This window comes from Staurois parvus, unplaced genomic scaffold (assembly GCF_062004578.1).
Source record: "Staurois parvus isolate SC_StPar_1 unplaced genomic scaffold, SC_StPar_1.0 ptg001726l, whole genome shotgun sequence".
In the NCBI taxonomy this organism is placed as follows: Eukaryota; Metazoa; Chordata; class Amphibia; order Anura; family Ranidae; genus Staurois; species Staurois parvus.
Genome location: NW_028319522.1, coordinates 18,506 through 43,922, shown reverse-complemented (window position 1 = coordinate 43,922; position 25,417 = coordinate 18,506). Strand labels below are relative to the sequence as shown.

The window sequence follows — 25,417 nt, the reverse complement described above, 5'->3', positions numbered from 1 at the left end:
CAGACTTTGCTAGTTAATGCCCACATATGATTCTAAGTCTCAATGACTGAAAGGGGCCAGACAAGGTCAGGCAGGGGAGGAAAGAGCTAGTTAATGGTGGATATCTTCAATCCAGGAAACAAGGTGAGCTCTAATTCTTCAATGGTGCAAGTCCGAAGGCAAGACTAGTTTCTGTTCAGCTTCTAAGAGAATCTATAGTGGTTTGCGTAGTAATTGTGTATCTTTTCAAATTTATTTTTGTAAACACTAAAAAAAAAGTTTAAAAAGTATTACAAATGCAAAAATATTTTGTTTTGATCAGGTTAAGTGATAAATATTGCATATGAATATGTACTCTTATATTCAGCCTGCAGGAAAAGCTTTAAGCGTTTTACAATATTATCTGCAATGTGAACTCCTTTGTAAAAAAAAAAAAAAAAAAAAAAAAAAAAAACATTCCCAACAACAGAGCTCAATAGCGCAAGCCGAAGTTTACACATACAAATAAATGTGTAATGTAATGTAATGTAATGTCTTACACCTGCAGAATTGTGTTTAAACTTTCAGACGAGAAAGTATAAAAATTACTCGTCCAATTATTCAATGGTGCCTTCACAACTCGACTACTTTTGAGCGACGTTTGCTTGGAGTACCATTTCAATGTCTAAATTTTTTTGTAGAACCAATATTCTACCTCCAGATTAAATTTGACAAGTGCATGCACAGAAGACTAGTTATGATTTTTCTCGGCCTGGAGCAAATTCACCTATTACAAATTCAGTAGATCCTATTACATTCAACAAATATTTTCCATCTTTGTCCTTTGATTGATCCTTCCAAACGGATTGTTGAATCATCCCCTTTAACATTTAGATAATTGAATGACCTTCTAAAACAATTTTATAATGAAGATTAACTTTCTAATGGCTCTGAGATTAAATCAGCCTGAGTGAGCCTTAAGGCAGGCAGCTACCTCTGTGCTCTCTCTTTAGTTAATCCATAGTGCTCCGGGAATCCTTTTTGATAATGCAGGACTAAATGTTCCATAATGTGGCCCTGTCTAGTCCAATGGTCAATTGATTATCCCAATTTTACAACATAAGAGACACTAAAATCTCCAGTCTGTCTCCTCAGAGAATAGGGGTTGGCATGCCATTCTTGCTGACAGTACAGAAGCCCTGGAACATATCAATGTGTATACAACGTTCATGGAGTTGTGTAACAAAATGTGGAAGGTCATGTCTTCCTCCAGCTCCATGCCAACTTGTGAAAGCATTACAATCATTATTATCATTCCTGAGAGTACTGTACCTCCATAATTTTCACTGACAGGAACGTAAAGTTCAGAAACACAGTGGTCTAAAAACAGCCAAAGCACAAACTAAATCACACAGTGATAGAAGAATAAAATTCAATAATGTAGAAGGGACGGCGACAGACAACAATAATTCTCAGATACAGGAGATACTGTATGTATATATATATATATATATATATATATATATATATTTGTATAAACATACTAGAATTATCAACTACACAAGAAACCCATTACAGTCTCACCCCTAAGGAAAATGTTACGGTTGACAAAATTAGGTAGAAAAACTTATTTTTGTTAAGTCTCAAGTAGGAGAATCTAATTTCACATTTAAAATTGTTTTTGGTAACAATACATTTTTAGGAGTGCCAAATCATCTGATCACAGGGCCCATAATTAATTCTTAAAATGCATAACTGCATCATAATTATAATAATAGTATTATATTACATATTTCTAAAAACAAAGTTTGTTTCTTCTTTCTTTTTGGACACAATGAGGAATGCTTAATTTTTTCATTTTGTATAGTGTAAAAGGAGGGTTATAACCCCTGTCAAGTTATTTTTGCCATCGGTGTTCTATTGGGGAGATTTCCCTCCAGTTCCTGTCCAATAGCCAAAATAGGAAGCAAAAGAAGTCCCTTCAAAGTGGTTTAGTCACCAAAACTAGTGTAACCACTGGAAGGGTTTCTCTCTATTCCTCTGAACCCTCTCCACTCTATTTAACACTGAAAAAAAAAAAAAAGTTTGGCTTTAGTTATAATTTAAAACACATGCCATATTATTTCTCTTTCTGTGTCATGTTGGGAAGATTTCCTCCAACATTTTGTCCCAAAGATACAGCAAGAAGTGAAAAAAGGTCTCTTAAAACTTTGAGATTGTTGTAGCCAGAAAGGTGTCCCCATTGGAAGGTTCACAATCACCTCCTGGTCAGGCGACAGCCATAAAATGTAGGATTTTCCATCACTTTCTTTCTGCTGACACTGGGACAAATAGAGGTGGGGAATCTCCTGGGAACACAGAGCAATAAAAACCTATAAAGTAGAAAAGTGAGGCACTGGCTCTAGAGTTAGTGATATTTTTTAATTCTGAAAATACTATTCAATGTAAAGAGCCATGGGGAGGCTTGTGAAACAGGGGGCCCCTTCCAGCTGCAGGGTTCAGAAATAAAATATAAGGGATACAATCAGAGAGCCACACTGCAATGATAAAAGAGTCAAAACCTTTTTAATCAGATCACATTAATGTGAAAATGAACAGCCAACACATTTCTGGGGAATATGCTGTGCGAACACACACATAGCAATTACACATACAGATTGTCATTTGGGACCATTCATTCTAGGAATCTCTCTATTGAGCCCTCGCTTTTTAAGTTCATACAGTATCCATGCTGATTTCCTCCTCTGTTTGTAAGTGCAATACTCTTCTTAAATTCGGAATTGTTTTAAATACTACACAATGAGGTCTTGTTCTCTTTACATACATACTACTGGGTCCATTTGATTATCTCTGTGCTTCTATACTGGATCTATGCCATCGAGTCACTAGCGGTGGAATGGTGGAGAAGATATGTTGTGGATTCATTACCTCCATTGATTCCCCAGTTCCTGTTTTTGACCATATGACCTGTGGTCATATTCTCTGGTAAGAGGCTGTGAGTGGTGACGGTGGAGGATCCCTTGTCTTGTCTTTTGTGGAACAGTTTCTTCCCATGGCCATGGGTTTTATATAAATTATTGTCACATCTCACAGACTTACTTTGAGGACTCTATTTTGATTCCATTGTTTTATCATATTTTGTGTACATGTGGGGTGCATTAGCGCTCCATATTGGTCTTCTAATTACATTATATGCTGCCTGCATTTTGTGATAGCTGCTATCTCACTATATGTGTCGCATTTAGTGTAGGTTCTTACTATTATTATTACATACAGTATTCAATCCCTGATGGAGTGTTGGAGAGCAAAAAAAACACATGAGCTTTTCAACTTTAGCTTAACATGATCTTTAATCAGTGGTGCAGCTTTCTTTTTACATGACTTATCAATAGCAATACAAAAAACTGACAGGGGTGTAAACTCTTACCCACTCCAATCAAATTAAAATGAATAAAAATCTCTTTCCTATAGATACATGTTACTATGAAGGGGCTTTTGAAAGCATGTAAGTTTATCTATTTACCAAACTAGTTATCAATAAACTGATTAATATGAGGACTTTTTTTTTTTAAACATTTAATTTTGGATTTAATTTACATCACAGCTGCTCTCTGTATTCACTCTGTGCAGTGTGTATAGCAGGGCAATATTTATTAAACATGTAGCAAAAGTTTCAAGGCTCAACTCCATGTATTTCCTGAATGATTTAAAGTGTTTCCCCCTCCCAAATGATTAAGGATCTAGGATTTTTATTTTTTCTTTACATTTTTGTCTAATTATGTATAGGAGTTTGTTCCAAGCATGTCTTTTGGTAAGTGAGATCTCCAGAACTTCACTTACCAAAAGTATATGTGAGGATTAGGAGCTCCTGCTGGAGATCCTTCTAGTGATAGCTAAAGATCTATATAGAGGAATCAGGACTCTTTCTTCTTGTTGGCAATAGCTCTAGTGATAACTAAAGGTCTATATAGAGGAATCAAGACTCTTTCCTCCTCATGGCGATTCCTCCCGTGATCCCCCCACTCACTACCAGGCCACAGCTATCTGCAATAAGCAACTCCAAAGCATTTTCCTCTGTACTCTTGACCATAAATGTGTCCCCATATTAAGTGGCGTAACTAGAACCTTCAGGGCCCTTCACAAGTGCGACCTTTGTAACCCTGGTAGTTCAGCCACTGGTGTCAGTAGTTTTTAATGTAATTTTTTTTTATTTTTTTTGTACAATTTTTTTTAGAAGCCCAGTTGGGCGGCTTTGTTGAGATAGCAGGGGTCTTATCAGACCTCTGATGTTCCGCCTTTGGGACAGAGAAAGGAGATTAAGGACATAGCCCTCAATCTCCATCTCTGCAGCCTCAGCTGCACTGAATGAATGGATAGGAATAGCTCTGTACAAAGCTTCCCGTTCATTCACAAAGTGAAACATAGTAAATGCAGTTTACTATAGATACCGATCATCGATTCTGTCTGTTTTCCCCCAAGTGCATTATTATGGATTTAGAAACATTGAACTGCAGTTCCCATTGCTTTAACCAATATTCCAGCAATGTCAAATCACATCCCATATTACAATCACCTCTAAGAAAATCCTCCCCTGAGTCAATCAGATCTAATGTTAGCACAGTCTATAGAATGACCATTTGTTTGTGTCGAACTGCTTCTCAGTCAATACAAATCAGAATACAAAAGCAACTTGAAGCAGGTAATACAGCTTGGAAGAAAGTCAAATGCAACTTAGTTGCAGGTTAGGAGGTCAAACCCACCTGTCAATGATTGTGAAATGGTTTAATAAGTGTCTCAAACTGATCTCCAATGGAAAGAGCATGTACAAGGAACCAAGAGCCACTAGCCTGTTGATAATAGCCCTAAAGTTTCCAGCAGAATTTACATGGCTGAACCAACCACCCAGACCGATAAAATAATAGAATTTTAATTTATTCCATAAACATGCAAGTGTGCACTGGGTAATCCTTTATGTTTACATGTATAAAGATGTGAGAAGGAAGCCGCTTGGCAGCATTTTGTTGGTCAATTAGGACTTGCTGCCAGTTTTATAAATAAAAAGATAAGCTTGGTAGCTTTGCCCAGAAAAAATGCCAAACCTAGCTGCAGGTGTTGGCTGTCTCAAGGGAAAGAACAATTGTGCAGGCTCAGCCAGGGTCATGAAGGGGCTTACAAAAAAAAAAAAAAAAAAACATTGCCTAATCCAAATGCAAATAGGCAGATCAGGTCACAGCTAACATGTTGGTTTAAGAAAAAAAAATGCAATATTTTACAGAAGAGATTTTACTCAATTCTTTTACTAAAAAATTACACACACACACACATATATAGACATATATATATATCACACATACACACAGTATATTATATATGCACATACACAATACTATACTTTTATTTTGCTCTTTGAACACACTGTAAATTGACAGCTGCTGTTTTCAAGCTTGTTTTTTAATCCAACTATCTGTGTTCCCTATGATCAGATGGCAGCCATGGTAATCACAAGATCAAAACCTACATCAACGGATTCTAAAGTTTTGCTGTCCCGTGTGTTTGGTTCCTAGTCCAAGTCCACCTAAGCTATCCTGCCAGAAAGTGGTCACTGCACACTGCCAATCAAGAGGCCAAGGCATTTCCTGGCACACAACCATTTGCATGCACGCCGCTTGTATACATGTGACTGCAGGGTGGGGAATGCATTGGCTGCTTATGATAGGTGTGAGCAGTGACAGCTTTTTGGCATGATAGCTTTGGTGGACTAGGAACCAAACACACCCGAGCTCATCCTTAATGTAGACCAGGGACTATCAGGACTAAGAGCACAAACAGGTGTGCACCCCAACCTCCACAATGGAAAGCAGACATTCTTGGAATGGAAGAGGTACATATAATATAATATTTTGTATACATGGGGTTGTTTTTAAATTTGATTAAAGATCTATATGATTTACATGTTAAAAATTATATATATATATATATATATATATATATAATCTGTATCTCACTAAAAGCCAAGCCTTCTAAAATCCCCTTCAGCCCAGCACTTACCTTTGAGAACGTTTTTTCCATTGCAGGATGGTCAGGATCGTGATCATCAGTCTGAATACCCAGAGACACACGTGTCGACCTGTCAGGGGAATCAAAACCCGAAGGTGACTTTGTTTTATTTGAAAAGATTATAAATGTTATTAAATTTCAAACATCACTGCAGAGCTTCAACAGTGTCCAATATCTTGTTTTGTATTTTAGTAACTGTATGGAGTTATTACCTCCAATATTAAGTGTGTGAATTCCTTTTAATTAGTCTTTATTTATATTTTGTTTTGACACTTACATGCAGACCAAGCTGTCCAGCAAAGGTGACAGTTACAGAGGTTGGGATAAACAACAACAGTATTACACTGTTGGCGGTGATTGAAATAATCAGCTTTTATTCAAATGGTTTAGAGCTGGTTTACACTATAAAAGGTGTGTGTCTGAGGGTTTTTGCACATATTTTAAATCATGCCACACCAAACCACATGCTGTACTATGGTACCTGTGTGGTGGCTGCGAACGCACTTGTGTTTGATAGATGCATGGATGTCCAATTAAGGATTAATGGCACCGAATGCACCTGCAGAGTGGTGTGAAACAGCCTTTAGTGTTTTGTCCGCAAGAAAAAAAAACCAAAAAAACTTTCACTGCAACTACTTAAAATGTATGTAAACCTTAACAATGACCTCATATTTGCTCCCTTTTGATCTACTAAATATGTCCTTTAAAGTGTTTTGTTATATCTGCTTTAGAAATTAAATACCTGTGGATTTTGCAAAAAAGGAAGGTAAGGAAACATCACATTCCAAGCAGATCAACCAATATTTTTCTGTACTTGCAGTGCATTTACAAATGAAAAAGAAAACCATGGGGAAATGTATTCCACAAAAGTACTATTTCTTTTTTTTTTTTTAAGTATGTTTTGACATGCACGTTAAACTGAATTTTAATCTGATTATATTGTATAGGGCTAGAAGAAATGTATTAGTACAGGCGAGTAGCCTGTACTACTTTGCAAGACTGAAGGGAAAGTTGGAGTTCTACGTTAGGCTCCATCCACACTAGCAGGTTTTTTTTTTTATATAAATAAAAGCTGGATAAAAAATGCTGGTAATAGCAGTTTTTAGTAGCGTTTTAGTAGTGTTTAGGAGCATTAGTGGTTTATAAGCGTTTTTACAGTACATGTAGAAGAAGAAAAAAAGCCAAGAAAAAGCGGTTAGGAGCGTTTTAGTAGCGTTTAGTGTTTTTTTATGCTGGATAAACGCTCCAAAAAACTCTACAAACAACAATTTTTCTTTTGTGATCCTAGACACTGAAACTCGAAAAAACGCTTATAGCCTAAACTAGTGTGCATGGACACATAGGATAACACCATTTAGCTTCTAGGAGATTAAAAAACCGCTAGTGTGCATGGAGCCTTAATGATACGGACCTTGGGCAATTGTAGGACATACAGTACACCAAGCCCAATACAGATCAGACAAGTCTGAAGGGAAGGCTGGAGTTCAGCTATAAAAGGGTCAGCTGGAGTTGGGCTTTAATTTCTTTGCCTCTTACTTAAAAGAAAAAGTATGGGGTTAATTCTCCCCCCCATTATACTTACCTAGGTGGATGAAGCATTGGTCCGATGCTTCATCTGTCCCCCGCTTGCTCTTACCCTAGGTTCACATTTAAGCATTTTCTGCAGCATTTTGCAGAAACGTAGTACAGTCCATGTAACATGATTTCCTATGGGACATGTTCATACCTGTGTGTTTTCACCCAGTGCGTTTTTTGGAAAGGGTCAAGGACTTTTTTGAATGCAAAAAGTAGCATTTTTGTTTCTATAGACTTTAATAGAAACTCTGCAGAAAAGCATGTATTGAGCTTTTGCCACATTTTTGATGCGTTTTGCATTTTAAATCTGCCTAGTAAGAGAAAAGAAAAAGAAAAACAGAACACTTCAACCCGCAAAATGCAAGTGCAAAAACGCAATACGCAAAACAATGCATAAATGGCTCAAACGCAACCTGCATAGGTGTGAACCAAGCCTAAGGGTGAGAACTCAGCGATCACATGATCGCTGAGTTCTCTCTGCTCTTAGCAGAGAGCGGGACTGTCAGTCACCGCTGTCTGCTCTTCCCCCCCCAGCGCTCATTGGAGTTCTGGGCTGTGGAGGGGGTGGGAGCAGCTTGCTCAGTCTCTCAGTGCTTCTAGGTGCCGCTCCAGATTCTGGGGTGGATCCCTACTGTGAAGTAGGCATTTTTCCCCAATCTGGACTGGCTGAGTGACGTGAGCTGACAGCGGACTTCAGTCTGCTGGCAGCTGAAACGGGTCACAGGAGTGCAGAACGAACTGCACTTCTGTGATCCACATGAGGACAGCCAAATGAGCTTTGTATATACTTCTCCTTTAAAGCTGTAGTAAAGTGCAACCTTTAAAAAAAAAACAAAAAGAAAAAAACAACCTGCAAGACAATGTTATAATGTGCTAGTATGCATGGCATCCTAGCACATTATGTGAAACTTATCTTAAAACGAAACCCTCCAGCAGTACTTATATCTTCACCCGGTCCTCCTTCTGGGTTCGCGGGCTCTGGTGCCTTGAATGGCTGTGGTGCGATGACGTCACACCCCCACATGAACGCGGGAGTCACTTTTTATGGTACACAGCTCTGAAGGAACGGTACGGGCATGCTGTTTCTTCAGAGCGTATGCGCCAGTGTCTTTTACAAGTTAACAGCTCCTAAATGGTTGACGTTTAGGAGATATTTACAGGTAAACCTTATTATAGGCTTATCTGTAGGTACAAGTGAAAAAAAAAACTATTTTACTACCACTTTAAGGTCAATTTAAATTCACATGTTCATTTAAGACTTCCCTGACAACACTGTTTTACAATTTCTCTGCAGTACAATGAGAGTTGTCACCCTGTTACAAGAAGTGAAAATAACAGATCTATTTGCACAGGTTTCATGGGTGACTCAGAAAAGCAAAAAACTACTGTGCTACCATTACTGACAGACGGCGTCATATATGTCGGCGTCATATTTTTTTTATTTTTCCCATAGTTACACTTTAAAGGGGTTTGTAGTTAAAAACACACAGAATCATCATCACATGAAGCTATCAGGCAGTGTGCACACAATCACACAGACTCCTCTCCTGCTCTTATTAATACTGAACATATTTACTGAACATATTTGCTGAACAATCTGTCTTATTTACCAAAACAGACTTCATCACTGGCCGACCGTGGCAGGTGTTCAATTATACAGACAGCAAAAATGTAAACACCAAGAAACGTGGCTCTGAACATCAGCGATGACATAACGAAAGAATGACACACCCAGAAGTTTCACCAACTCCCTTTCTACGTGCTTCAACTATTCAAAGGACATTTTTCTGTGTTTCCAATTTATTATTATAAAATTACCCTGAAAGTAACTTTGGCACATTTTTATATAATTTTCTTCCTGCCTCTATATATTTACAAAAACGTTTTGCCAGCACATCATGGATCTCCAATATGGTCCAAATAGGTTTTTATTGCAAAAAGATGAGGATCTTCATCATCACATGCATGACAAAGGGGTCCTGCACGGCTCCAAAACGTTGCACTCTCTTTTGTGATTTGATCTTTTTGCAATAAAAACCCCTTTGGACCATATTGGAGATCCATGGTGTGCTGGCGAATATGTATGTTTTACTTTCATCTATGTGTCAGCTTACACGGGTGAATACCAGCTACTTATTACACAATAAGCATTGTATAGAAGGATCGGCAAAATAAAGACATGCTTAAAAAAGCACCACCCACATAGGCTGGGTACACACCACTGAAAACAATAACCTATAATCAAAGCCCCACCTACATATCCTGGGTGCACACCATTCAAAATAATAGAGATAAACCTACAATCAAAGCTCCATCTATGAATGCTATCAAGTGAATTCAGAGCATTTGCTGGGTGTCTACTAAGTAGCATTATATAATTAGTATTCTATTATTAGGTTTTAAGAATGTGAACTTTGAGGAATTGTGCTTTCTTGGATATTATTAGACAAAAAATAAATAGATTACAAATACAAAGAATACTAAATGACCTATACCACACTAAATACACCTAAAGAACCCCACATCCTCTGTCAAAGCAAATTTTGCCTAAGTAGCTCTCCAATTGAGAGATTCTATTTTAGAAATTGACAATTTTGCTGCAAAATAATTTCATATCTCCAGTCATTCCATTTTAGTACAGGACATCAGTCCTGCAATCCCAGTAGGACAACCAGCTAACTACAGACAGCATATCTATTGCCAACCAGTCACATACCTGGTACGTCATTGGACTTCAAGTGGTTGTACTAGGATGATGCCCGTACCTGGTACCAGTTTTTCTTTTAGAGCCGACTGTCAGCTTTCCTGTAATAGTAATTGGGATGGCTAGCAAGTTGATATCGAGTACAAGCAGCAGGAGGGGACGCTGCCCTCGCCACCTTCCTCATTTTTAATGGGATCTCCTACTTCCACTAGCTGATCATAGACCCCAACAAAGACTGGCTCTGCTTTGTGAGGCTCTATGATATAATAACCCGAAAGCGATGACCTTACATCCCTTTACTTGGCTACAAACAGCACCATTTTTCAAAAAGAAAAGCATATAATCACACCGATCTTGGTGCGATTAATTGCTTTTAAGGGCAGAGGAGGGATTTGGGGTCTTGTTGATCCCAGATCCATCCATAAAAAAAAGAGTACCTGTCAATGTCTATTGCTGTCATAAGGGATGCTTTTGTGACAGCAATAAAAGTGATTTAAAAAAAACAGTGTAAAAAAAAAAATAATAATTCTTAAAAGTGCCCCCGCCCCCTCCCCGTGCTTGCGTACAAAGGCGAACGCATGTTTCGGTCCCATGTGCATGAAAACAATCGTCCCACACATGAGAGGTATCGCCGTGAACATAAGATCATGGGCAGTAATTCTATCAGCAGACCTCCTCTGTAAATCTAAAGTAGTTTTAAATCATTGCCTATGGATAGTAAAATTTACATCCTTTGTCGCCGTGGCACGAGTGTGTGCAATTTGAAAGTGTTACACGTTTGGTATCTATTTATTTGGCATAACATCATCTTTTATATTTTACAAAAAAAGTGGGTTATGTATTGTGGTTTTTTTGCAATAAAATGTAAGCAAAAAACTGTATTTTTTCCTACAAAATTGCGTTACAATACCACTGCGCATATACCGTACGACCTAAAAAAAAAAAATGGCAAAATCCACCTATTTATTCTCCAGGTCCTTTGCTTTAGAAAAATATATGTTTAGGGGTTCTAAGAAATATTCTAACGTACAATACTGATTGTTACATGTAAACAAAAAGTGCTAGAAAAAGCCTGGTTTTCAAGTGGCTATAGACAAGATGCCACTGGAGGCCCACCAACAACTAGCTATGTTCATGGGTCTGACCAAACATGTAGCAAAAGCCTATGTTAATGGGTCTGACCAACATGTAAGAAAAGTCCATGTTCATGGGTCGGACCAAACATGTAGCAAAAGCCCATGTTCATGGGTCTGACCAAACATGTAGCAAAAGCCCATGTTCATGGGTCTGACCAAACATGTAGCAAAAGCCCATGTTCATGGGTCTGACCAAACATGTAGCAAAAGCCCATGTTCATGGGTCTGACCAAACATGTAGCAAAAGCCCATGTTCATGGGTCTGACCAAACATGTAGCAAAAGCCTATGTTAATGGGTCTGACCAACATGTAAGAAAAGTCCATGTTCATGGGTCGGACCAAACATGTAGCAAAAGCCCATGTTCATGGGTCTGACCAAACATGTAGCAAAAGCCCATGTTCATGGGTCTGACCAAACATGTAGCAAAAGCCCATGTTCATGGGTCTGACCAAACATGTAGCAAAAGCCCATGTTCATGGGTCTGACCAAACATGTAGCAAAAGCCCATGTTCATGGGTCTGACCAAACATGTAGCAAAAGCCCATGTTCATGGGTCTGACCAAACATGTAGCAAAAGCCCATGTTCATGGGTCTGACCAAACATGTAGCAAAAGCCCATGTTCATGGGTCTGACCAAACATGTAGCAAAAGCCCATGTTCATGGGTCTGACCAAACATGTAGCAAAAGCCCATGTTCATGGGTCTGACCAAACATGTAGCAAAAGCCCATGTTCATGGGTCTGACCAAACATGTAGCAAAAGCCCATGTTCATGGGTCTGACCAAACATGTAGCAAAAGCCCATGTTCATGGGTCTGACCAAACATGTAGCAAAAGCCCATGTTCATGGGTCTGACCAAACATGTAGCAAAAGCCCATGTTCATGGGTCTGACCAAACATGTAGCAAAAGCCCATGTTCATGGGTCTGACCAAACATGTAGCAAAAGCCCATGTTCATGGGTCTGACCAAACATGTAGCAAAAGCCCATGTTCATGGGTCTGACCAAACATGTAGCTAAAGCCTATGTACATGGGTCTGACTAAACATGTAGCTAAAGCCTATGTACATGGGTCTGACTAAACATGTAGCTAAAGCCTATGTACATGGGTCTGACTAAACATGTAGCTAAAGCCTATGTACATGGGTCTGACCGAACATGTAGCAAAAGCCTATGATCATGGGTCTGACCAAACATGTAGCTAAAGCCTATGATCATGGGTCTGACCAAACATGTAGCTAAAGCCTATGTTCATGGGTCTGACCAAACTTGTAGCTAAAGCCTATGTTTATGGGTCTGACCAAACCTGTAGCAAAAACCTGTTGTTGGAATGAAGCTGCTCAGTTTAAGGGGTAGGCAGAGCGGAGTCTTCCACCATTGCCAGACTGCCTGTGCAGGAACTGGGGATGCCAACCATTGGAGACTGGGGAGGAGCTGATTGATGCAAAATCGAGATAAAATTGCAATTGCAAGACAAACATGATCAAAATTGATATTTCCCTTCAAAACACTGATGATCACCTGACCTTTCAAAATCTTCGGGGTTTTGCAGTAATGATCAGGGAAGGGTGACAGGTGCCAAGGACCCAGCGGGCGCAATTTACATTCAGGGACAATTCACAAATGCTGAGCGTGGACGAGTGAGGTACATTCTACTTTGTTGTTTCATAGTTGCTGCAAACACTGAACACCACATGGCAGGACAATATTTTCTCAGGTTCTCAAGTGGAACCACACAAATAGAAACAGATGATTCTTACATCCTGTAACGGCTGAACTGAACTTTGTCGCCCTTGAAGCTTGGCCCTGTTAGTACAGGAAAGCACTAATTACCTGTTTGTTACTTGCTGACATATTTATGAAATTATCTCACCCACGTGGTGGGTCAATGACTTGTACCCATATACAACTTGCTAAAACAACAGACTTCTGTTTAGGTAAACTACTGTATCATTGTTGGGTCTTGTAGCAGTTTACATTTAAAGTGCTGCGCAAACTGTTGGCACTATAGAAATCCTGTAGAATAATAATAATAATTCCATTTGACCGGACAATGTATGCCCACACTGATGAGAATATCCAGGAAAACATTTGGAACTAGTATATGATGCATCAGACCAAGCAGCAGTGTAGGAGAGCAAAACACAGAATGGACAAAGTGCATATTCCATGAAAACAAAGTATTGGCTAGCCTTGCAGTTATTTCCTTGTTGGTGATGTAGACCATGGTGTTCAACTTGTAGCACTGGGTGGCCCTTTGCAGACCCCAATAGTGGAAGTATTGATTGCAGATGGACTGTAATGACAGTAATCTCTAACAGTCTAATGCTGGGTACACAAAAGGAAGTTTTTTTTCCGTTCAACCCAGCGGGCTGCATGAAAAGAAAAAAACAAAAAGAAAAAAAACTCAAACTTACAGACTGCCGTACTAACATGTCAGTAGGGCGATCTCCCGATTGAACTACTGTTTTCTGACAGGGGAACGCGCCCCCCCCCCCCCCCCCGCCAGGAAGCATTGATCAGCCTGACCGCCTTCGGCTGATTTTTGGCCCGTGTGTACTCAACATAACATAACAGGTCTCCTGTCTCTGACTGTCTTCTGCAGTAGTTTACACTCTTTAACAAACCCTGCAGCATGTCTGCATTGTCTCTAATACGCCTTCAATCTCTGACCATTTCCTCCAATAGGTCTGCAGTGTCTGACCATCTCCTCTAATACACCTGCAATCTTCAACCATCTCCTCCAACAGGGCTGCGGTGTCTGATCATCCCCTCCAATGCATCTGCATTCTCTGACCATTTCCTCCAACAGGGCTGCAGTGTCTGATCATCTCCTCCAATACACTTGCAATCTCCGACCATCTCCTCCAATAGGTCTGCAGTGTCTGATGATTATCTCCTCCAATACATTTGCAGTGTGTGACTATATGTCTGAGGTCTATGGCCATCTCTTCTAATACTTCTGAGGTAGGGTTGCCACCTCATCCCTTTAAAACCGTCTGCAGTCTCTGACCACCTCCTTTGATATGTCTATGTACTCTTACAGTTCTCTATAGTAATACATATACTGAATAATTCAAGTAGCCCTGTCGAGCCTTCAGGTCCCCTGTACCTCATAAGTTGACAACCACCAATATCTACCTCTAGCACGGAGCTGTGGCCTGTCCCCCCTTCTTTCCCCTTGCTTCTATTACACTATAGCATAGTCCAGCAGGTAACCCGATAAATGAGCAAACCGCTAATCCCCACACACTACTGATTGCCACTCGTCACAGTTTGACTCCTACTACTATGCTGAAGCCCCCTCCTATACTCTACACCATTGTCGGTGGCAGCACTGGCAGGAAAGGCAGCCAGTGTTGACACACATGGAGAACTAGGTTAGCAACTCTTTCAGGGATACCACTGAGAAAAACCCTCAGCTCTGTTTGTCTGGTAGAATTGTTGCTTTCATTCTGAGTCTTCAGGAGAGCAGTAGGCATGCCAACCTTTACCAGCCCTTAGAATCCCTCATAATGACTGTCATGCCCGTTTCTTGTGTCATTTTACAAACTCAAGCCTCCAGCAGCACCTAGAAAAGTGCAGCAGTTTTTAACATCACAGTGAGAGCCTGGAAAGTTTACTTGTGATTTGTTTATCTCATCATTCTTTCCACGCAGATGCATTGTCTGTTGAGTTTTGCATGTTCCGTTTAATACACTCAGGGGAAGATATTCAAATGTCCCCTTCTCCATCCTGGCAGGCTTGCCCAGAGCCTGATGGCCATCTAACCGGAGGGGACATTATGTCACGTGACTTATGAAAATTGAAGCCGTTTCTGGCTGCAATAACCCCTCTTCCTGTATCAAGAAAATCCTGTTTTGTTTCATCCCTTAAAAAAAAACGTCAAAACCATTTGCATCTAAACTAACCGCATAACCGCTCCAATGTCATTTTAGAAAACAGGTTATCGGCACAATAAATGTGGCTGGATTGGGTTCAGCCCTCTTCAGCAGCTTCACACAAGGTGAATCTAGGAATTGATATTTCCCCATTAATGGAAACTGCAAAATATCAGTTTTAAAACCCAACTAAACTTTCAGTTTAAAGTGTAACTGCACTCTCTCAGTCAACATTGACTATTTTAATCCTTACGCTGCTAGCATTAGCAGATAGGAAGGTATAGAATATTTACTAATAAACTTTTTTTTTTTTAACATTTCTTTAGTTACTTCCTGGTCTCCACGCCTAAGCATATGTCATCATACACCCCAGGAGTCTTCAGGAGTGGCTTAGCTAAAACACTCCTTCCTACCTGTATGCCTGAGGTAAGGGCAGATGGATTCCAGGAAGCAAATGCTACATGAATCATCTGCCCTTACTCAAGATGGCCATGGCCATAACAGCTAGGGGGATTTTTTTCTGGATGGAGCTATGGATGGAGTGAGTTTGCTTTGAATATTAAACATGAGTTAAAGTGATTCTAAAGGTTATGTTTTATTAAAAAAATAAAAACAGGTTATACTTACCTGCTCTGTGTAGTGGTTTTGCAGCTTGGATCCTCCTCTGCTCGGGTCCTCCGCAGGCTCTCCCGGTCCCTCCATTCTGTCAGGTGCCCCCACAGCAAGCAGCTTGCTATGGGGGCACCCACTGCTACGTGTGTTCATTCACGCATGGAGCTGTGGCTTGGTCCCACCCCCTCTCTCTTCTCATTGGCTGTGATTAACAGCAGTGGATGCCAATGGCTCCCGCTTCTGTCTCAGTCAGTGAAAAGAGAGGGTCCCAGGATTGTCGAGTCTCCAATGCACATAGCTGGATCGAGAGGGGGCTCAGGTAAAAAAACTTGAGCCTTTAGAACCACTTTAAATAGCATTTTTGGTTTGTGCTGCTCGGATGCAGTGTCGTTCCACTTTAAATCCGCTGAAAACATTCCAGGTGCAGAAAAAGCAGATGATGTGCAGTCTTACTATTCGTCTTCCTTCAGAAAGCAGCCACAGCCTGAGTAGCAAATCCTGTCTCAAGCCAGCATGTGGCAGAGAAGGACCCTTGTCTGTGTAGAAGCAGTGGCTTGAAAAGCCCCCTGTGGAGCTAGAGCTCTCCAATCAGCAAAGCTCATGCTCCTCTCCTGAGTGGAGCATTCTTAAGAGTGGGCATATTGGCCTTCTGCAGAGACACCACTGACCCACCAAGAGTGAGGTATCGAGGTATCTTCCCTGCTGTATGCTGGCAGGGGACTGCCTGTGTACTCTCCTCTCTGAGATATCCTGACTGTCCCCAGCCCATACTTCCCCGCTCACTTCCCTCCTCCAGTACCTACTGGAAAGGGGATGGCTCCATTCACAGTGTCTGCAGCCCAACTGAGCCTGTCACACCTGCACCAGACCACGGGCCGCCACGATCACTGCTTGGGATAGCGGTCATATAAAAAAAAAAAAAAAAACTCCTTACAGATAAAGGTTAGATTCCTAGAAGGGCGCCTGTAGGCACATGCCTGAAGGCCTATTGGGAAACCTGGCTGTAGTATTAGTGCAGCCTCTACATCTTATATGCATGCCAAACACTGGCTTAATATCCTTTGTAAAGAGCTACCAGTGTTCATGAATGAGAATTTACTGGCTGCAAAACACTTTGTGCCATCTATTTATGAAGAGAGTCAAATAATGGTTCCCACCTTCAGCCTAGTGACAATGCATGGTTTTGGGGACACTTACCTGATCTGGATTTGGATCTGTAGCTCTGCAGATGATTCACCAGCTTCACTCAGTGCTTTGTCTTGTTGGCTATTAAATCTCCTGAGACTTGGGAATGGCGTCCAATTTCTCGCTCTCAGGCAAACATATTTCACACCCAATTCCAGAGACAGTGCATCTGAAATAGACATTAATAAAACAGAAATGATCACCTACAGAGCTTAAAAAGCAGAAGTAGACCGCAGGCAAGCATGACAACTATTCATTTAAAACACGCAAAGAATATCTAAAGCAAACGGTTTTTAAAATAAAGAGTTAAAACCTATCATTTTGTGCAGATGTCTTCTTTCAACAATACTATACAAATATCTCCTAGTGCACTTATCAGTTAGTCAGCAAAAAAAAGAAAAAAAAAGTATGATTTCAACAATTAATGTTAGTGGCAGACATTTGCAAATATATGTGGAAGCCACACTGCTTTGTCATAGCCCCTCTGAAGTAACCCATAGCCTAATCTGTTAGATGTCTGGATCCCATTTTAAGACACGCAGTATATAAAAAAATAATAAAGTATAACTAAAAGCAAAACTTTTTTAGTTTTGATAGAGTGCAGATGGATTAGAGCATCTATCAGGTTTTTATTGCGGTCTGTGTCCCTGTTATAGAGGATCACCCTCTCTTACCATTATCATTCAAAGTGAATGTAAAAGAAATTTCCAAAAAAAAAAAAAAAAAGGAAATCTCTTAATTTGCAGGGATTTCCTCTCACTTGTTTTGGCTATAGGAAAGGAAGTGAATGGAAATCTCACCAATGGGACACAGATGGCAAAAAATATGGCTGGTTAAAACTCTCCCTACTCTATCCAAAATTAGAAGAAAAGTTTCTTTATCGTACATCACAAGACACAGAGCAGGTTATTCATGACTATGTGGGTTATATGTCACCTATAGGTGGAATGGACACTAGCCAAGCAATCAGAGAGGAAGTCCTCCCCTATATAACTCCTCCTACACAGGAAGTATTTCAGTTTTTTTCGACAGTGTCTGTAAGGTGGATGGTCACTGAACATGTGCCCCATGTGCTATCTGAGCATACTTGGAGGTCTGGAACATTTCTGCTGAGAATCAAGGCTTGGAAAAATCTGTATGTAAATGGATAGAAAACTGGCTAAAAGATCGTATTAATGACTGATACTCTGAATGGTCTAGGGTTGTCAGTGGTGTACCCCAAGGTTCAGTGTTTGGACCCTTACTTTTTAATATATTTATAAATGATATAGGGTCTGGGATTAAAAATCCCATTTCAGTCTTTGCAGATGACACCAAGCTGTGCAGTGGAATAACGTCCTTACAGGATGTCTCCAACTTACAAGCCGACCTCAATGCACTGTTTAATTGGGCAACTATGTGCCAAATGAGGTTTAATGTTCATAAATGTAAAGTTATGCACTTGGGAGCTAAGAATATGCATGCATCATACATACTAGGGGGAGTACAACTGGGGGAATCAATGGTGGGGAAGGATCTGGGGGTTCTGGTAGATCACAAGCTTAATAATGGCATGCAATGCCAAGCTGCAGCTTCTAAAGCGAGCAAAATCCTCTCTTGTATTAAAAGAGGTATAGACTCCAGAGAGAGATATCATATTACCCCGGTACAAATCATTAGTAAGACCTCATCTGGAATATGCAGTTCAGTTTTGGGCACCAATTCACAAAAAGAACATTGGGGAACTGGAGAAAGTACAGAGAAGGGCAACAAAACTGATAGGAGGCATGGAGGAGATCAGCTATGAGGAAAGATTAGAGGAACTGAATTTATTCTCTCTTGAGAAGAGGAGATTAAGGGGGGATATGATCAACATGTATAAATACATCAGTGGTTCATATAGTGAACTCGGTGTAGAGCTATTCACCCTGAGGACATCACAGAGGACAAGGGGGCACTCTCTACTTCTGGAGGAAAAGAAATGTAATCTCCAAACACGGAAAGGTTTCTTCACAGTGAGAGCTGTGAAAATGTGGAATAGACTCCCTCAAGAGTTTGTTCTGGCCAGCTCAGTGGATTGCTGTAAAAAAGCCCTGGATTGTTTCTTAGATACACAGAATATAACTGGATACTAACATTTATAGGTACGGTTGATCCAGGGAATATCCAATTGCCTCTCGGGGGATCAGGAAGGAATTTTTTTCCCCTGCAGGAGCAAATTTGATCATGCTTTGCTGGGTTTTTTTGCCTTCCTCTGGATCAACTGTGGGTGTAGGAGTATAATTTTGTTTTTTTTAATGGTTGAATTGGATGGACTTTTGTCTTTTTTCAGCCAGACTAGCTATGTAACTTTAAATTGGATCAATTCGAAAAGCTGTTAGGCAAAATGGATGGCACCTGAGCCTCGCTGGATAGGAGAAGAATCCTCTTGGTTTTTCCTGTAATACAGCCATATGGCTCTGGACCGTGCATAATGGAACCCACCCTGTGCAGAGTTTGTTCTGACCAAGGTGCTTTCTGGTAGGGTGCAGTTATGGGGACCAAGTCCTTGAAGGTCTGCATGACAGGGCCCGCTGTAATGGGTGAAGGTTGGACTCCTGTTATAAGTCAAAGTCTTGCAGCGGGCATGGTAAGTTTACATTTGAAGTACCGGTATTTCTTTAAAAGGAAATATGACTTCTGGTCTTTTCTCACTGTGTCCAATGGCAGCAGTGTGCCGTTTGGTTTGGCCAGGCCATGCTCTGTGGGTTTCAGAAGGACTGCAGTTTAGAGGGTTTGGGGCTGCTCTGAATAGCCTACTCTTGTGCAGTAGAGGCAGGAAGTAGAAGGGCGGCCATTTTGTTTATGACTGAAGTCAAACGTGGGCTGAAGGATTGGGCTCCTGTGAGAAGGCTGGGACTCTCAGCAGTTTATGGCTGGATAATGAGGTGCGAGTTCTACCTATGGGGGAGCTGCATAGCCAGACAGGACACGATTATACACTGCATTAGTCAATTAGTCTGTATATTCTCGGTGCGCTTGTACAGCGTTCTCTGATACACAGCTGCTCGGTTATCAGTGTACTTGTAGGAGTTGTGTCTCCAGAATAGCTTGCATCTGATCTACAGGAGCTTGCATTTAGACTGCAGTGAAGCAGCATAGAGGCTGCATTCAGACTTCGCTTGATGCCTAGGTGCTTGGCTAGTCCAGCAAAGCTAGTATGGGGCCAAGTGCAGCTGATTTTGACAGTTTACTGAAACTATACACTTCTAGAAAGTGGCGTGGGCAGGTGCAGCGTAGTATTACATTATTGCATGCATACCTGCATAATTATGGTATTTATATTTGCGTGAGCTGCATGCTTGTACATGCGTAAACTACATGCGTGTGCTTGCAGAAACTGCATGCTTGTGCTTGCATGAACGGCGTTTTTGTGCTTGTATGAACTGCATATTTGAATGCTCTGTATACTTACATTTATTTTAAATTTTTATTTATTACAGGTACTTATATAGTGCCATCAATTTACACAGCACTTTACATGTATATATTGTACATTCACATCAGTCCCTAACCCTCAAGGATAGTACAATCTAAGGTCCCTAACTTACATTCATACATACACATACTAGGGCCACTTTAGATCGGATCCAATTAACCCACCAGCATGTCTTTGGAGTGTGAGAGGAATCCGGGGTACCCAGAGGAAACCCACGCAGGCACAGGGAGAACATGCAAACTCCAAGCAGGTGGTGCCATGGATGGGATTTGAACCAACGACTCTAGTACTGTCAGGCGGAAGTGCTAACCATTTAGCCACTGTGCTGTCCACTTACATAAACTGCATACTTCAGCAGTTCTCTGCATGAGGAAATAGTATCTACATTGAAGCAGGTTTCCTACGTATGGTTCCACTCCAGGTCTTTTGCAGAGGAGCATTCTGTCTGGTTCATGAAGGTCCAAGCACTGGATTGCCAGAAAGCTTTGTCCCCGGGGTATTGTAGAGTCTGAACTGGTGGGTGGTTGTTCAGAATCTGAAGAAGGGGTAATTTTCCTTTAAGTGATATGAAAGATAGTAGCAACCGATGCCTGTCTCTCCGATTTAGGGGCTGGTTTGCAAGTGGCTACAGTTCAGGGGACTTGATCTCCACAGGAGGGAAGAGTGTCTATCTATATCTCGAAACTTTGGGCAGTACTCTTTACTCTGAATTATTGGACGAACCAGCTGCACAAGCTTTGGTCAGGGTTTGGTCTGACAATCCCAAGGCAGTGGCTTATATCAACCACCAGGCATCACCAAGGGTCGTGCGATTCAGAAAAGGTGCACGACATTCTGTCTGGGACAGAACACCATGTTCTGTCTCTGTCGGCAGTACATATTCCAGGTATAGGAAACTGGTAGGGGTTTTCCCTAGCCATCTGCGTCCGGCAGTGGTCCCTGAGTCCTGAGACATTCTTGGCAATCTGCAGGTGTTTCAGAACTCTATTTAGATCTAGAACAATTTAGACAGGTTGTATCCAGGTCAGGAGTCCCACTGATGGCCTAGCCTAGGAGGGCATGGTACAACAACATAGTGTGTCTGACAGGGGATGCTCCTTGGACACTTTTGGTCCACCCAAACCTATTGTCTTGGGCTCCATAACGTATCCTGCCTTACGATAGCTAGTATTGAAGGCTGAAGAGTATAAGCTGGTGGCTTTCATGTAGGAAGTCATTCTTGGTCTTGCAAATGTATGAGGTGATGCATCTTCATCCATCTTCTTGCCTAGAGTGGTTTTTAGTGTTCACTTAAATCAGAGCAGAATCTTGCATTTCTTATTTTCCTAGTCTACAGTCAGCAGGGGAAAGATTGCTGCATATTCTGAATGTACTTCATCCGGATGGTCAGGATTTACTTGAGTTTAGTGTCCTAAGTCAGGATTCCTGGTTTGTGCTGCAAGAAGGGCCCAGAAAGGGCAGGCGGCTTCCAGGTCAACTATTTTTAGTTGGATATGCCAGTTAATCAGTCAAGCCTATGGTTTGAAGGATAAGGTCCCATCCTTTCAGGTGAGAGCGCAGTCATTAGTGTAGGGACATCTTGGGCGATCCGCCATCAGACATCAATGCTCAGATTTGCAAGACAGCTACATGGACTTTGGGTCACACGTTCCCAAGGCTCTACCAGGTGGATGTGCGAGCTGCAGAGGACTCTGCCTTTGGCCTCAGCATCTTGCAAATGGCTAAAAAGGTCTTGTGGGATTGTTGGCGGCAGCTATCATGGTGTCACCCTCCCTTCAAAATTTCTTTATTGCTTTAGGACATACCACATGCTCATGAATAGCCAACTCTGTGTCCCATAATGTACGATAAAGAAAATTGGATTTTTTTTCTACATACTTACCAGTAAAATCCATTTCTTGGAGTACATCATGGGACACAGAGGTCACTCCCCTCTTTCTGGAATTTCATTGCTTGCTACAAAAACAGAAGTACTTCCTGTGTAGGAGGCGTTATATAGGGGAGGACAACCTATCTGGATGGTCGGCCAGTGTCCATTCCCCTATAGGCGGCATATAACCCACATAGTCATGAATAGCCTGCTCTGTATCCTGTGATTTACACCTAGAAATGGATTTTACAGGTTAGTATGTAGAAAAAAAACATTTTCTATTCTTCTACTTTAACAGTTGGTATGTCTCAAGATATCCAATTTCTCAAAGTAATATTGAATCCTTGAGAATAAAAGCTCATTCCCTTTAAATTTTAGCTACATATTGCAAAGTTTCAGAATGTATTTTCTTTATTGAAATATCTTGTAAAGTTTTATTTTGCCGTTTCAACACCATTTGCCTCTCACAATGCCTTCTTGAACTTTTAATTGGGGAACATGAGCACAAACATCATTCTAAAACCATGATATTGGGACTACATGACCCTTTGCCTGCGTTTATTGTACAGTCTTCTTTGTGTGTCCCCCAAGTAGTAGCATGCACATTGCCAAAACATTCTTCCACTTTTAACCTATGCTCACCTATGGAGCCCCAGTGCAACCACCAGAAAATCAGAACTTCGTTTTAACAATTCTTCAACTTGATCTTGAGTGACATAAATGGGACTGAAGAAAATAACTGAGCCTACAAGAAAATAACTAACTGACTCCAAGATTATGTGTTTAGTTTCTCATGATTAAAACTATACAGGTGTAGAGACACACCAGATGCCAAGCACAACGGCAGATGACATTCAGTGTGTCTCTCAACTTACCGGCCTATAGACAAAATCGGCAAGTTAGGCAGGCCTTACATGGCTAGATATTTTTCATTCAGCCTGTGGGCTGAATTAAAAAAAAAAAAAAAAAAAAAAAAAAAAAAAAGCTTCCATCCACACTATACAGCACAGATGGAGAAATCTCTTGCTGTGTCTTTGCATTCTGACAGTCGTTGCCAGCAATTCAATGAAGGTGAAAATGTTCCTGCCCTGCTGCTTTAGTTTTCCATTGAAGGATCTTGGGCAGGAGTAGCTGACAGGGTCACACACATAGTGAATTTTGACTGACTTGACAGCAACCTGCTGAAATGTTCATAGTGTACAGCCAGCTTTAAAGGAAATCTACCCAAACCTAAAAGGGAAAATTCCCCTCTTAGCTTGGAGTAATGGAGGATCTTCCATTACCGTTTTGATAAAGATTTTTTCACCCCTTTTATTTTCCCAATTACAATGGTGACTAGAGTACATACCTCCTAATGGGGGCAGGGTAAAATATCAGACAGGAAAAAAAAAAAAAAAAAAAAAAAAAAAAAAAAAACACAGATCCACTGGAAGTGCCAAAACTCACTTGTCCGTAGCAAGCTATTCCAGCACTGGAATCCGTAACACCCTACACAGCATGTGCCATATTTCAAATGGCAATAGTTGTTAATTACCTGAGCAGATTCTGCTTTTGCCCTGCAGGTACTCCAGGCAAGTCTACCAGACAGGGTCTGAAAACAGAAACCTTGCAGTTTTTTCTCTCATTCATTTATCTCAGGATACCATATGGGAAAGGGCTGTGGACATCTGCTCATCACAACTACTATATGGCCAAACGTATGTGGACACCCCTCCAAATAATGAAGTTAACATGTCTCCAGTGAAGGGTACTGTTAATACTACAGCATACAAAGGCATTTTAAACAATCGTAGTCCTCCAACCTTGTGGTAACAGTTTAGGGAAGGTCCTTTTTCTGTTCAAGCAATACTCTACCCGTGTACAAATCCAGCATGATAAAGACTTGGTTTGACCAGTTTGGTTTGAAAAAACACCAGTGACCTGCACAGAGCCCTTAACTCAAACCTACTGAACACCACTGGAATGAATTGGATCATCAAATGTGAGGCAGATCTTTTCATCCAATGTAAGTACCTGACCCCACAAAAAAATGAGCACAAATTCCCAAAGACACTCCAAAATCTTGTGGAAAGCTTTCTGAGAAGAATGGAAACTGCTATAGCCACATTAATATTAAGGCATTTTAAAAGGCAACAGTTTGGGAATGGGATGTTCAACAAGCTCATAGGTGTGATGGTCAGGTGTCTACACACTTTCTGCCATATGGCGTAGAATTGCAATTTGGTAATTCTGACATGGGCTCTAAGGATTCATATGTCATGTAAGTTTTAATGACAGGTCCACTTTAGTTTGCAACTACACCACAGCAAGAATGAGTAAAGCATATGTATAATACAAACATATCCAGATGGAATAAACCCCAAATCCTACATTCTCCAAACAGAAAGTGATGAATCATTGCCCTATTACCTAATAATGGCGAGAATTCACGCAGATCGTCTGCGCTGGTCTTGTGAGGTCCTGATAACCGGACGGCTTCTTGGCGACCAATCCCCTCGCAGATGCAATGTCTCTGTAAAGGAAGAGAAAATGTTTGTACATTGACAAATATTTATTCCTCTTTCACTGTGAGCCGCTTCACTCCCCTTTCAGTTATCTGATACCATCCCAGCTGCTCCTGGCTGTGCAAGTTACCAATTGCCTCTGAACCATGCCGGATCATCTGCAGAGACTTGCTTACTGAACATTTGACAGCAGTGAGAACTCTGTTTATATGTAGTGAAAACACAGACTGTGTGCAGCACCAGCCAGAGATCCTTCATGCTGCACCCACCTTGTCTTTGCCATGTACCAGCGGATGTTCAGTTGCGGTGTTCAGATCCGAAGCATCGTCCAAGGACCCCAAAAGTGATTTATCAAAGCACTACAAAGGAAACAAAAGTTTTAGGATCAAATTTTATTTTATAAGAAATAAAAGGAGTCTGTTATGTTGGTAAATGGCAAATTGTGCACAGATCCGAAACTCATAAAAAAAACTTTGG

The 25,417-nt window shown here is 40.8% G+C and overlaps 1 protein-coding gene across 1 annotated transcript in view; it reads right to left on the bottom strand.

The window, feature by feature from the left end:
* Positions 1–25,417, bottom strand: part of IRAG2 (inositol 1,4,5-triphosphate receptor associated 2) — a gene marked incomplete at its 5' end in the record, with an annotated part of 68,597 nt that overhangs the window by 42,272 nt on the left and 908 nt on the right. Inside the window, 4 exons of the mRNA XM_089663592.1 lie at positions 6,007–6,085; positions 17,122–17,278; positions 24,846–24,948; positions 25,210–25,299. Coding sequence (XP_089519718.1) covers positions 6,007–6,085; positions 17,122–17,278; positions 24,846–24,948; positions 25,210–25,299 — 429 coding nt within the window. The remainder of the gene's footprint in view (positions 1–6,006; positions 6,086–17,121; positions 17,279–24,845; positions 24,949–25,209; positions 25,300–25,417) is intronic.